Below are 14,737 nucleotides of genomic sequence, written 5' to 3'. Positions count from 1 at the left end.
TCAATGCTTATTAAGCAGCCACTGTGTGCCAGGCACTGTGCCTAGTGTAGGGATGCAAAGATGAAGATCCCTAGTTCTCAGGGAGCCGATAGCAACCTCATCCCCACCACCATTACCACCCACCCCGACCACCATACACACATACACATTTCACACTCCAGCCACATCATGTTGCTCGCAGTACACTGTTCCTCCTTGATTTTTTCATGCCTCCTTGCTTTATACCTTTGCAGCTTCTATTCTTTATCTTGGACACACCTGTCCTTATTATTTGCGTGGCTAATATCTACTTGGCCTTCAAGACTCCATTCTGGCATTAACTCTACTAGGAAGCCTTCCCCAGTGCCCCTAAGCTGGGTGCCATGCCCCCACTCCTGTGCTCCCACACTCCTTAGCCCTGTGTACCATAGCCCTGTGTACCATAGCCTTATGTCTCCCTCCCCTCCACTGCCACTCCACACATAGTGAGCCCCAGGACTGGGGCTGGGCTGGGCTCATTTGTCTTGGTGTCCCTGTTCCCGGGACCAGGCACACAGGAGGAGCTCTGGGAGCGGTGACTGGATGTGTAGGTCCTGTGCAGCCTGAGCATGTGCGTGTCTTGGGGGAGGGTGGCCAGCGCCGGTTCCTCGCCCAGTTTACTGCTCCTACATTGTTTTTCTCTGGGCTCAGGTAAAACTGGGCCCTTTCTCATGTCATGTGGCCTCTTAGTTTTTTTTGTTTTCAAGGATATACCCCCCAAAACCACAGGGCACCCAGAGAGGGGCTAGGTTTTATGATGGAGAACACTTCTGGATTTAAGGACCAGAGGGAGAAATTTCAACACTGAGTTTGCTAGCAGTTTGGAGTCTTTTGCATTCTATTTAGTAAACAAGCATCTCCTGACTACTTGGGAAGATGCAGAAGAGAATGTTTGAGGAACTGTCTTTGAGGAGCTTGCCTCTCATCTGTCATGCAGTCAGCAAGCATTTGGGGGCTTGCTGTCCTCGGGCATTGCTGTAGGGATTCGCAGCAGGCTGGGACACGGGTGCTGCCCTCCAAGGCGAAGTCGGGCAGCTGAGATAGCACGCACATCGTGTGAGAGCCTTCCAGGTGGGAGTGGTGGGGGCTGAATCGTGTTGAGCTGTCTCCTGTGGAACTGGCTGATTTGCAGGGAGCTCAAGGAGCTCAAGAAGGGCTTTGGAGAAGCCGGGAGACTTCTTGTAGGGGGCAGGACTTGGGATGGATTTCAAAAAAGGACGTTGATGGTAACAACTGGGTGTTTATTGAGCAGTCACTCTGTGGCAGATATGAACCCAAGCAGATATATGTAGCCTTTCACAGCCACCATGGGGCAAATGCTGCCACTGTCACCACTTTTACAGAAGAGAAAACGGAGGCACAGAAGGTAAATGACTTGCCTAAGGTTGCAGGCTGTCTGCATAGCTCAAGCTCCTTGGCAAGGGGTTCCAAGTGAGGGGCCAGCCCTGGGCTGGGCGGGGAGCAGCTCGTGTGTAGGGACACGAGGAGATGGGCTGGGGCTGGGGCAGGGACCAGTACAGGGAAGAGGATCCCAGACGGAGGGGATAGAAAATAAGGGTTTCAGAGCTGCCTGGTGCCCCCAGCTTCTTCCCTGGTCCTCAGTGCAGCGGACCACCCGCCAATACCAGATCTGTGTCCTGTTCAGCAGTCTGTCCCAGTGAGGATCTGGGATGGCAGGGGCAGGGGGCGTCTGTTCCCAATGACTAGTATTTGCCCTGGGTGCCTCCAACGTCCTGCCCTGCCCAGCTGCTCCTCCCACGGGGGCAGTGATCTGGCCTGGGGGGCTCCTGGACTCTGACGCCACCCCCCTGCTCACTGCTGACCTCTTCCCAGCACCCCTGGATCTGCAGCCTCTGCCCTGGCCTGACTCCATGCACAGGTGTCCACCAGCACCACAGTCTCGAGAAGATGCCCAGCATGACAGGCTGGCGTGGCGCTGGAACCACACTGCTTGGTTTCAGATCCTGGCACTGCCACTTTCTGGCTGGGAGACCTTAGAAAAGTTATTTTATTAATACTTCTCTGTGTCTCAGTTTCTTCATCTATAAAATGGGGATAATCAAAGTTCTTACCTCATAGGGTTCTTGTGAGAATTAAATAAGTTAATTTGGTAAAATCTTCCAACAGCATCTGGCACATTGCTTACATTTAATGTTCCTGCTGTTTCTAACCTAACATGATCACTATTGTAATTATCACAGAAGATGGTTTCTGCACACATACTCTGGGACTCGTGGTGGAGGGTTATAGATAGCTAAGCCCCAGGCCCTTATCCAGGAGATGCTCCCATGCTAGTAAGAAAGACGCAGGTGTCAACAGTTGCAATATAAGGAAGCATGTGGTACTTGGGGGCCATGGGAAAGCCCAAGTGCATGTGTCCCTCCCCTGTCTTACTTCAACCTTGGCATTTGCCTGGATCTCTGGACTCCTGTCTGATCATTTCTGCCCTGCTACAAGCAGTTCAGGTGGGATCTTGGCAGAGGAGTTTAGATTGGTAGAAAAGCAGGGCTGATAGATTAATAGAAGACTTGGGTAGTAGAGTTCTCCAGAGATAACCAAGCAGGCTATCCATAAAGGTCCTGAGCCCTTCCCATGGAAAAGGATGGCTACTAAGTGGGATGTTTTGGAGGGAACCAGAAGAGTGGAGTGTTAGATCTGGGATGGCAAACGCATTTTCTCTCTGGATCAGTCACCTCGCTCTGGCTGTCAAGAGTGCTGTGTTGAAAAGGATTCTATTAATGAGATTGAGCAAGGAAGAGGACCGTGTTGAACAGTGATGTCTGCCATGGCTCTGGGAATGGGAGGAGCAGCACCCACTCTACGTACTTGCCGTCTGGACTCGATGTTTACAGCATGAAGTTACATACATGGTCAGGTGGGTGGTTAAGTCTTACTATTGGAGTAAGCTAAAAGCAGTGGTGGCTTCCCAGAGAAGCTGAGTGGCCCAGTGACAGTGCTGGGCTTGGATGAGCTAAGGTATGAAACAAAGGGCTGGAGCAAAGTCTTGGGGAGGGGAAAATGAAGCCTTAAGGGATGCCAAGTGGCCTAGACCCCTAGCGGGGTCACACACTGTTTATGCACAGCCGGCAGGTCACCAGCTCTGGGGAAGCTGCCCATTTCTGGGAATTGTGCAGAAGGGAAGGGCAGCTCCTGGAATGCAGAGCTATTTCCTCCACATGGGTTGGGTCACTCCCCACAGTGTGTCCTCATCCCCCTGCGTTGGGCACACCCAGACATCATAAAGATGAGATGGCTTCCCAGGATTGATTCAGCTCAATGTGAATGAAAGTCCATTCACTCTCCCAAGAGCTCCATTAATAATGAATGCGTCCTCCTCTTCCAGCCTTATTTACCTAAAAAACTTGTAATTCAATTAATAGGGTAAGGGGAAAATCTTTAAAATAATTAGAAAAGCAAAAAACAATGAATGCCAAGCCTTCAATAAAGTTGGCAGCATCTTTGGGAGGGGCTCTGGGTTGGCTACTGCCCCAGCCTCTGAGAATCTGTGGTCCCATAGTCGGGGCCAGGGGAAGCAGCAACAAGGATGAAGAGTGGCGTATAGGGTAATGAATCACGATGACAGTTAAAGAAAAGCCATGTGATGCTGTAAAACTAATTGACAAAAGAATTGGAGGCAGTGTGGCATGACAGTTCTAAGCATGACCTTTGGCATCTGACCAATTCACAGCAGATGTCCACTAAATAGTGGGGTTGTTACTGCTGTGCCACTCCTCCTGGTCATGATTTTTTTCTGGCCAGGACATAGGACACTGCTTTGGAAGTGGTGCTGGATGGGGAGTAGGAAGGAGGGGTGCATGGAGAGGTCAGGGAGCCCAGGGACCCTTTGACAATGTCTGTAGCCAAAGCCATTTTTTTCATGTGTAGCTTACTTAGAACAATGGACACTATCTTTGGGGGCTATTGTTTTTGAAAACAGCCTCTGTAGAAACCCGAGGACCGGGAACTTGGGGTAAAGAGGGAACATTTTGTGAGGGATAATAACCACTGGGCACTGCTGTTTTGGGGGGCTGCTGGGGCCCACTGCTGTCCTCAGCATTCCTATCCATCACTGCACGGGGTCCTCTCACAGTCCTATGTGCTGTGGGTGCTCTTAGCTAGGGCTGGGGCAGGGAAATGGTCTAAATCGCTGAAGCCTACCAGGTTTGTATGTCAATGCAAATATGCCCTTGCTAAGGGACCCTCCAGGTTTTTTTCATTGGGGCCTTACACATTCTTGGGGGCTTTGTTCTCCTGTTTTATAAATGGGGAAACTGAGGTGCCAGGAAGTTAAGAAACCTACCCCAGGTCACGCAGGGAGTCCACATCAGAGGCATGAGTGGAACTCAGGGGCTGCCTGGCTGCAGAGGTGAGGCTGTCGCTGATGCCCTAGGTTGCCGCACTGAGAACCACCGGGGCTTTGCACAAGACTGTTCCCAGCAGGTCTTGGAGCCGCCCACCAAACTTTGAAAAGGTTATGCTGGGGTCATCAGTCCACCCAGCCACCCACTTCTAAGGTTGTGAGCTAGCTCCATCAGAAGGATGGGCATCACCCCTTGCTTCTTGGCACAAGGGAGGGCTCGGTGGGTGGAAGGCTGCCTTGGGACAGTAACAAGTAGTCAGTCAATGAGCAGACACTGAGCCTCCCAAGTATTGGGCGCTGTCTGGCCCTGTGAGAGGCAAGCGGATGAGAGGGTGTGGCTCTTGTCCTTGTGGAGCTTACGATCTGTTTGGGGGGTGAATCTAGCATTCAGGAAACAACTTCAAACCATGCAAGGTGGTGCTGCTAACCGTGGGAGAAAAAGGGAGCAAAAGACAGACAACAACCTAAAAAGCTTACATCTCAGTTTAAAGATGCCTAAGGTTTTCATACACATGTTATTAAAATTGTTGTGGGAGCATTATGGCCTTTTAGGAAGAAGTTTCCAGTATGAGCAATGGTTTGGGTTGCCATGCGGCGTGTGGATTGGGCGGGGCCCTGAGAGCAGTGGTTGCCATGGGAACCAGCTCTGCCACCTCCACTGCCAAGTGGCTGCTGTTCCAAAAGTTGGTTTCTGTGTGGAGGGGGCTGTCTGGAACCTCAGAGCCATTTCCCATGGAAACAGTGCTCCAAATGATGGGTGACGTTCCCACACAGGCCTCCTTCATCTGGCTGCGATGGCGCTGAGATGGCAGCGCAGCTTCTCATGGGGGAGAAGAGACTGGGAATCTGAGCCTCAGAGCAGCAGCACCAGGAGTGAGTGTGTGTGAGCGTGCTCTGTCTTCTGGGAACACAGTAAACAAGGCGAGAGAGTGAACGTTTGGGCGCCTTCTCTGAGCTGGGCATATCTCATACATTTTTATTTCACACTTGTAGCAGTACTGCAAAGAACGATTCTCTAACCAACCCCATTTTACAAGTAAGATCCTGAGGCCATGAGAGGTAACTTGCCCAAGGGCACTCAACTGGTCAGTAAGAGAGTATCCAGCACAGAAAAAGAGTGGGAAACATTAAGGAGAACCCCAGGTCTGCCTTATGCCACCCTCCCGTCTCAAGGGGTCCAATTCGTGATCTCCGGAAGTGAAGAACCAGCGTCCTAGAATGAGCTCTAAAGTCCCTTTTAGTTGGGAAGGCTGGAGAGCAGGGGTTGTTGTGAATGTAAGCAGTTTGCTCCTTCACCACCAGCCGACTTTCATCATAGCCTGTGAGTGGTTTTTGTAAAAGTCTTTCTCTCTACCACATGAGACTACACACAGGAGTGTGGTGTGTGCTAACCATTTACAAAGACATTATTTGGTCAGGAGGTTTTTTTGGGGTGGAAAAACATGACTATCAGAAGAAGATGGCCTAGAGCCTTTATGAATTGGAAGGCTCCCTGGACTCAGTCTCCTGCCCTGGCAGCCCCGTCTTTCTTCCTGGGCTCACACTTGCTTCCAGAGGGTCCTGTCTGTGCAAATTGGTCTGACCTCTGGATGGAGAGAGGGAGATAGTCCCAATCCCTGGCTGAGAGTTGCCCTTAGCCGTGTGCGTGGTGAGGCCAGCTCTGTGGCTAGCAGTTTGACCGTTGTTCAGAAACACCAGTGTTGAGCGACGTCTGGTTCATTCAGCAAGTGTCTGCTCTGTGCCAGTGCTGTGCCAGGACCTGGGGGTTCAGAGAGGAACAAGATGCAGTCCCTGACCTTGTGTGCACAGTAAACACAAGATTCCAAATGTGGAAGATTCCAGGCATGATGGCGGCCCCTGCACCAGGAACCTCAGGGCTCAAAGCACAGATGGAGGCAGTGCCTCCCTTGGGAGGCGACCCCAGGGCCTCATCCTGACCCACAAAGAGGTGTGTGCTCTGCCAGGGGTCCTGGGTGTGTGCAGAGGATGCAGTGTGACCACAGGGAACACTGGGAGAACACAGCTGGTTGGGGGTGAGAGTAGAGCGTGAGGGGCTGCAGCGGGTACAGCTGGAGAGGTCAGCGATGGCAGCTTGCCACAGGGCCTGAATGTCCAGTGCAGGAACCTGGAACCTGACTCAGCTGTGAGCAGCACTGAAAAGTTTTTCACCACAAGGGACCCATTCCGATGTCTGTGTTAACCGTGTAGTCTAACCCTGTTCCATTGAGTCCAAATTAGAAGGGAACCCCAACTTGGCTCCCTGTGCTTTCCAGGGGTTCAATCTCTGCGTGCAGGATGCTGTGAAAAGGAGGGGCTCTCAACTGGCCATTTCCTGCCACCTGCCTTGGCAAGCAGAGGGCATTTTTAAACAAGTCCCCAGGTGATTCTGCTGTGGGTGGTCTGAGCACAGACTCAAAGGTTCAATTCATGTCCTCCATCATACCTCTTAGTATATTTCTTATATTGTTTTCTTTTTGAGAAGAAAATCAAGAGAAACAGTTTTCCTTCCCAATATCTTCCCACTCACTTAGTATTTTTTGTTCATGTTGCTACCAGCAAAGAATGGAAGCTTTAAAAACAGCCTCTCTTACCAACAAACACGTTTTGCCCCTGGTCCACCCCAGGCTAGGACAGTGGTTGATGAGGGGCTGACCCCACACTCTGCGGCCCTGAGAGGCAGAGGAGAGAGGGAGCTGGCCCTGCAGCTGCCCCCAGCCCCTCTGGGCTGCCACCACCATCATGGGTTTGGCTGTGGGAGAGCTCGGTTAATGGAAGCCCCAGCTTGTCTGGAGATGCCGGAACCAGATTTTAAGGCTGCAGCTGGCACCTGGGCATATCCTGCCCCAGAGGAGCTTAAATCTCCACTCGAATGAGGGGGAATCAGACTTTTTCAGGCAGCTTGAACATGTTAATTTGTTGGGAACATTTTAATATTAGTAAAATTTCCAGTATACATATATAACACATGCTTATTGTAGAAAATTGAAACATTGAGAAAATGAAAATGCCCTGAAATCCGCCTCAAGAGACAACCACCTGCTAAACCTCTTGGTGCCTGAATCCACACCTAGATAAGTAGATTCATAGATTGGTTCCTTCATGTAAGTGTAATCACATTTACTGGCTGTTTTGCAGCCTGTTTTTTTTTTTGTTGTTGTTTGTTTGTTTGTTTGTTTTAATTTTTTTTAATTTTTACTTTATTTTATTTATTTATTTATTTTTATTTTTTTAAGAGACAGGGTCTCGATCTGTCACCCAGGCTGGAGTGCAGTGGTGCAAACCTCTGACTCCAGGGCTCAAACAATCCTCCTGCTTCAGCCACTGGAGCAGCTAGGATCACAGGCACGCGCCACTACACTCAGCTAATTTTTGTATTTTTTTGTGGAGACAAAGTCTCGCTTTTTGCCCAAGCTGGTCTCGAACTCCTAGCCTCAAGCAATCCTCCTGCCTTGGCCTCCCAAAGTACTGGGATTACAGCCGTGAGCCACTGTGCCTGACCAGCCTGGTTTTTTTGTCTGTTTGCTTGTTTATACATACTATAAACTTTTTCTAGATTAGTGAATATCATCCTTTTAAATGACTGCATGATATTCTATTATGTGGATAAATGTTTTCTTTAACTGTTTTCCCCCAACATTTAAGTTATTTCCATTTTTCCCTATTCTTAACATCTTTGTACACTTCTCTGATTATCTCCTTAGAATAAATTCTCACATGTGGTAGAGCTGCAGGAGAGGGTATGTCCATTTTCAACTTTAAATATTTATGCAAGTGTATTCTCAGCCCAGCCCAGGCAGCTTTACACTCTAATCACAGTGTATAAAAGCTTGTACTTCCCCCACACTTTGGGGAAGTCCTAAATGTCAACATCAGGCTTCAGCAATTGCAAAGGATTCTGCAGTGACTCTTGCCTGTAACCCCATGCAAATCAGTGTGGCCACATAACCCACATTTGTACCTAAAATTCTTTCTGTCAAAATCTAGAATTGAAGACTTTGAGAACTGAAAATAACTAAATAACATCATCTAATCCTTTGATAGATAAGAAAACTATGGCTCCGAGAGGACAGTGGCCTTCCCAAGCATTGGCAGAGCATGCAGGGCGCTCAGTTCCTTGTCCTCCCGGCCACACTGCCTCCTGCCCTCTAGGAGGCCATAAGCTTCCCTGTCACACATACACCATGTGTTTCCCCCTCCCGACTTGCACGAGGATCTTTTCTTCTCTACGCAAGAGTAGAATCAAGCTTTCCCTCCCTCGGTTCATGGTCAGTTTTTGTGCTACCCGGGAATGCCCCACCAGGAGGTCGTAGTGCTTGTCCTTGGCAGGGTCCTTGGCTAGCAGGTTAGGTTCCTGGCAACAGCCCCCAAGTTGTTCTTTAGGTGACTCCCCACCCCCCACTAGTGTTTAACATTTAGTGCTGTCCATCTCCTTCTGGAAACTACTGGCCTCTATCATTGACAGATCCTGGTTTCCCTCCTGTTTCTGAGTGCTCCTTCCATGCTCCCTGCTTGCCTCTTCTTCTTGTCCCTTTGTGACACTGTTTCCAAAGGTTACTCTTCACTTCTCTGCTCACACCTCTTCACAATCAGTCCTTATCTGTTAAGGCCCAATTATTCTTTAGAATCCTGGTCCATCCCACATTTCCAGCTGCCTCCTAGTCACCTTAGCTCAGGGCTCCTCAACCTTGGCGCTATAGACACTTTAGGAAGGATAATTCTTTGTTGGGGGAGACTGACTCCCCTGTGCACTGTAGGGTCCCTGGCCTCTGCTGACTAGATGCCAGTAGCACCCACTCAGTTCTGACAACTAGAAATGTCTCCAGAAGTTGCAAATATCCCTGGGCAGCAAAATCGCCCCTGTTGAGAACCACTGCCTTAGCTAGACTCAACATCATCAAAACAAAACTTCTGCCTGCTCCTCCCCTACTAAAATGGGATTAACCAGATGCCCTAAGATTCCAGCATGACTTTGTACATGATAAAGGGCAAGGAGACAGAGGGAAAGGAGGCAAGATCACAGAATTCCGAGAGTGGGAAGGGGCCATGGAGTCCCTGGGCTCAGGTGTGCCAAGCTGTCATGGCCCCCTTTCTCTGTTAGCTTAGACGTGGCCTTATATCCTTCTCAGCATAGCATCCCAACTGATACGAGATTATTTGAAAGGTGAACCTTCACGCCATCCCTGCTCAGACCAATACCCCCATGTTTACCTGTGCAGGTCCAGGGCAGAAATTTAGTGGTTGAAAAGCTTCTTTGACATAGCTTTTGGCTGTACTTGTTAAACAAGACTAGTGGTACCGAATCCCCAAGACCAGGCCTGGCACATGGTTGGTATTTAATAAAGGATGGTTGAATGACTCATTTTAACAGTGATTGTCCTGGGTGGTAGGACCAGGGTTACTACTTTTGTTTTCTTTTGCATCGTTTTTTTCAATTGTAAGCCTTTCTATAATTGGGAATATTTATTACTTTATAAGAAGGGAGGAAAACACATGAATACTTCCGCCTAGGTGAGAAGGAAAGAAGGCCCCTGCCTCATTCCACATGTCTTGCCTCCCCAGGTCTGATCTGCGAGAAACATGGCAACCAGCGCTGTCCCCAGTGACAACCTCCCCACATACAAGCTGGTGGTGGTGGGGGATGGGGGTGTGGGCAAGAGTGCCCTCACCATCCAGTTTTTCCAGAAGATCTTTGTGCCTGACTACGACCCCACCATTGAGGACTCCTACCTGAAACATACAGAGATTGACAATCAGTGGGCTATCCTGGACGGTGAGACCTGGGTGGCATTCCTGCATGGGGGAGACGTGAGGTGGGAGGGTCAGGCTTCAGTGTGGCAAGATTGTTCCCTTCATGTTGCTGTTATGGGATGGTTAGTCTAAGGCTGTGCATAGTTTCCAGGGTGACTTCTGAACAGGGAAGGCCTTAGGCTTAGAGGACTTGAAAAGCTTTGTGGAAACCAAAATGTGCATTCAACAAAGAGGCGAGGCTAGAATCATGCCAACTCCGTGATGTCATGTTTGTTATTTCTTGCTGATCTGAATCTGTGATTAACAGTTACGGATGTCTCTAGCCAATAAAAAAGGGAAAAACACATTATTTCTTAATGAACATAGTTTATTTGGTAATTGTCCTTTGGAGGGAAAAATCTTGCATCTGACATTATATTTCTAGTTTAGTGTGAATTAGTCTAGATTCGTAGTTCTAAGTGTGGTAGTCAGGCCAACAGCAGCAGCAGCACCAGGGAACTTATTACTATAGAAATTGCAATTCTCAGGCCTCTGCTGACTCAGAAATTCTGAGGGTGGGGCCTAACAACCTATGACTTAACACAGCCTCTAGGCGACACTGAGGTTGGAGAGCCACTGCTCTGGATGCTTACTGATTATTGCTTTGTATTGCCTGAGTCTCCCTCTTAAACAAAGATCCATTAATCAGCATGTCTGTGTAGGAGGGGAGCTTTGAAAACCACCAGGATACAAGTCCTGTATCAGATATGTGATTTGTAGTATTTTCTCGCAGTCCTTGGCTTGTTTTTCATTCTCTTAACATTTTCTTTCTAAGATCAGAGTTTTTAATTTTGATGAAGCCTAGTTTATTAGTTTGTTTTTTCATGTATTGTGCTTTTGATGTTGTGCCTAAGTAATCTTTGCCTAACCCAGGGTCACAAAGGGTTTTTCCTATGTTTTCTTCTAAAAGTTTATTGGTTTTATTTTTAGGCTTATGATTTACCCTGAGTTAATTTCATATATGGTATGAATATGAATCTAAGTTCATTTTTCTGTATATGAATATGTAGTTATTCTAAGACTATTTGTTGAAAAAATTATCTTTTCCCCACTGAATTACCTTTGTACCTTTGGTGAAAATTAGTTGTCCATATATTATTTCTTTGACCTATTTGTCTCTCTTAACACCAGTACCATACTATCTTGATACTGTAGCTATATAACAAATCTTGAGATCAGGTAGTATTAAATGTCCAACTTTGCTCCTTTTCAAAGTTGTTTTGACTAGTGCAGGTCCTGGGTATGTCTGTATGAATTTCAAAACCTAAAATTCTAGATTTTGATTGGGATTGTGTTGAATCTGTAGATCAATTTGAGGAGAATTGACATTTTAACAATGTTGATCCTTCCTCCTTATCAACACAGTGTCTCTTCCCATTTATTTAAGTCTTTAATTTCTCTCATCAATATTTTGGTGGCTTTAAACATAGGCTTTTACATATTTTATCAGATTTATACCTACATCTGTATCAATGCTATTGTAAACGATTCTTTTCTTTTTTTTTTTTTTTTTTTTTTTTTTGAGATAGAGTCTCATTCTGTGGCCCCAGCTAGAGTGCGGTGGTGTCATCATAGCTCACCACAGCCTCAAACTCCTGGGCTCAAGCAATCCTCCTGCCTCAGCCTCCCAAGTAGCTGGGAGTGTAGGCATATGCCACCATGCCTGGCTAATTTCTTTCTATTTTTAGTAGAGACAGGGTCTCGCTCTTGCTCAGGCTGGTCTTGAACTCTCGAGCTCAAGCAATCCTCTGGCCTCAGCCTCGCAGAGTGCTAGGATTATAGGCGTGAGCCACTGCGCCCAGCCCCCTTTTTGTTTTTAATTTCAATTTTTAATTGTTTGTTGCTAGTATATGTAAATATGATAGATTTTTGTATATTAACCTTGTAACCTGCAACCGTGATAAACTCACATATTAGTTCTAGAGGCTTTTTTGTAGATTCCACTGGATTTTTCTGCATAGACAACCATGTCTACGAGTAAAGACATTGTTACTTCTTTCCAATCTGGATAGATTTTATTTCTTTTTCGTGCCTTATTTCATTGATTAAAGCCTCTAGTACACTGTTGCAAAGAAGTAATAAAAACAGACGTCCTTGTCTTGTTCTTGATCTTAAGCGGGAAGCGTTCAGTCTTTCAGCATTAAGTATGATGTTGGCTATATGTTTTTTTTGTAGACACCCTTTATCAAGTCAAGGAAGTTCCTTTCTAGTCCTAGTTTGCTGAGAGTTTTCATCAGGAATGAATGTTGGATTTTTTCAAATGCTTTTTTGTGTGTCTGCTGAGATAATCATATGGTTTTTCTTTTTTAGTTTGCTAATATGGTAAATTACATTGAATTTTTTCTAATATTAAAACAACATTTGTATTCCTGGGATAAACCACACTTGGTTATGATGTATTATCCTTTACTGTATTATTGTTGGCTTTGGTTTGCTAAAAGTTTGTTTAGAATTTTTATATCTTTGTTCTTGAGGGATATTGGTATATAGTTTTCTTGTAATGTCTTTATTTGATTTTGGTATCAGAGTAATACTAGCCTTATAGAATGAGTTGGAAAGTATCCCCTAGCTTTCAATTTTCTGGAAAAGTTTGAGTTAAATTGGTATTATTTCTTAACTGTTTAGCAGAATTCAACCACTGAGGCCATTTGGGCTTGGAATTTTGTTTGTGGGAAGGTTTTTAACTACAAATTTAATTTCTTTAATAGATAAAGGACTATTCAGGTTTTTTTTAATTTTTCAGTGAGCTTTGGTAGCTTGTATCTTTCAGAAATCTGTCCAATTTATCAGTTATGGAATTTATTGGTACAAAGTTGTTCATAATATTCTACTATTATCTTTTTAATATCTATAGAATCTGTAGGGATATCACTTCTCTCATACCTGATATTGGTAACTTATGTCTTCTCTTTTTTTTTAGAGACAGGGTCTCACTCTGTTGCTCAGGTTGGAGCGCGGTAGTGTGACCATAGCTCTCTGTAACCTCAAACTCTTGGGCTCCAGTGATCCTCCCACCTCAGCCTCCCCAGTAGCTAGGACTACAGGTGCATGCTACCACACCCAGCTAATAGTTTGGTTTTTTTATAGAGACAGGATCTTGCTATATTGCTCAGGCTGGTCTCCATCTCCTGGGCTCAAGTGATCCTCCCACCTCAGCCTCCCAAAGTGCTGGGGATGTAGGCATGAGCCACTCTGCCCGGCCTGTGTCCTCTCTTTTTTTCCGGATCAGGCTGGCTAGCGATATGTCAACATTATTGACTTTCTCTGTGGAAAGCAATATGAAGATACCTTAAACAGATACAAGTAGACCTACCATTTGATCCAGCAATCCCATTATTGGGCATCTACCCAAAAGAACAAAAGACATTCTATAAAAAAGACATCTGCACCCAAATGTTTATAGCAGCACAATTCACAATCGCAAAGATGTGGAAACAACCCACATGCCCATCAATAAATGAGTGGATTAGTAAAATGTGGTATATGTATACCATGGAGTATTACTCAGTTATAAGAAATAATGGTGATAAAGAATCTCTTATGTTCTCCTGGATAGAGTTGGAACCCATTCTACTAAGCGAAGTATCCCAAGAATGGAAAAATAAGCACCACATATACTCACCAGCAAATTGGTTTCCCTGATCATTACCTAAGTGCACATTTTGGAATAACACCAACTGAGTGTCGGGCAGATGTGGGGGGTGGGGAGGGGATGGGTGTATACCTACATAATGAGTGCAATGCATACCGTCTGGGGAATGGACACGCTTGAAGCTCTGACTTGGGGGGGGGCATGGGCAATATACATAACCTAAACTTTTGTACCCCCATAATATGCTGAAATAAAAAAAAATAAATAAAATTCATATGTAATTGCAAGGGGAAAAAAACATTATTGACTTTCTCAAAGAACTGGCTTTTGGGTCCATTGATTTTTCTCATTTGGTTCCATTGATTTTCACTCTTTATTATTTCCTTTTGTCTTCTTACTTTGGATTTAATTTTCTCTTCTTGTTTTAATTTTTTAAAGTGGAAACTGATGTCATTTCCTAATTTGAGACATTTCTTCTTTCCTAAGATATTCATTTGGTGCTATAAATTCCCCCTAACTACTCCTTTAGCTGCATCCCACAAATTTTAGTATGTTGTGCTTTCATTTTCATTCAGTTCAAAATACTTTCTAACTTCCCTTTTAATTGCTCCTTTGACCCATAGATTATTTAGAAGCATACATTATTTAGTTGTCAAGTATTTAGGAATTTTCCTGAGATCTTTCTGTTCTTGATCTCTATTTTAATTCCATTGTGTCAAAACACATACAGTGTATTATTTGAATTTTTAAAAATTTATTGAGGCTTGTTTTATTGCCCAGAATATGGTCTATCTTGGTAAATGTTTTGTGTGCATGTGAAAAGAACATGTATTCTGCTGCTGTTGGGTGGAGTGTTCCATGAATGTTAATTAGATCAAGTTGGTTGCCAGTATTATCTAAATCTTCTGTATCCTCATTGATTTTCCACCTACTTTTTCTGTCAGTTATTGAGAGTGGGCTGTTGAATTTCAGAGTATAAT

General features: G+C 45.6%; 1 protein-coding gene across 4 annotated transcripts in view; it reads left to right on the top strand.

Annotated features, from left to right (window-relative positions):
- MRAS (muscle RAS oncogene homolog) overlaps positions 1-14,737 on the top strand; it is a 57,699-nt gene that overhangs the window by 12,771 nt on the left and 30,191 nt on the right. For 3 of the 4 annotated variants that reach the window (XM_069475399.1, XM_069475400.1, XM_069475401.1), the window contains exon 2: positions 9,938-10,148. In XM_069475399.1, coding sequence (XP_069331500.1) covers positions 9,956-10,148 — 193 coding nt within the window. In that variant the 5' untranslated portion in view covers positions 9,938-9,955. Of the gene's footprint in view, positions 1-9,937; positions 10,149-14,737 lie in introns of those variants that run through there. The other variant, XM_069475402.1, reaches the window with a different exon arrangement.

The sequence above is a fragment of the Eulemur rufifrons genome, chromosome 7 (genome assembly GCF_041146395.1).
Source record: "Eulemur rufifrons isolate Redbay chromosome 7, OSU_ERuf_1, whole genome shotgun sequence".
Lineage (NCBI taxonomy): Eukaryota > Metazoa > Chordata > Mammalia > Primates > Lemuridae > Eulemur > Eulemur rufifrons.
This window is presented reverse-complemented; position numbering and strand designations above follow the sequence as displayed.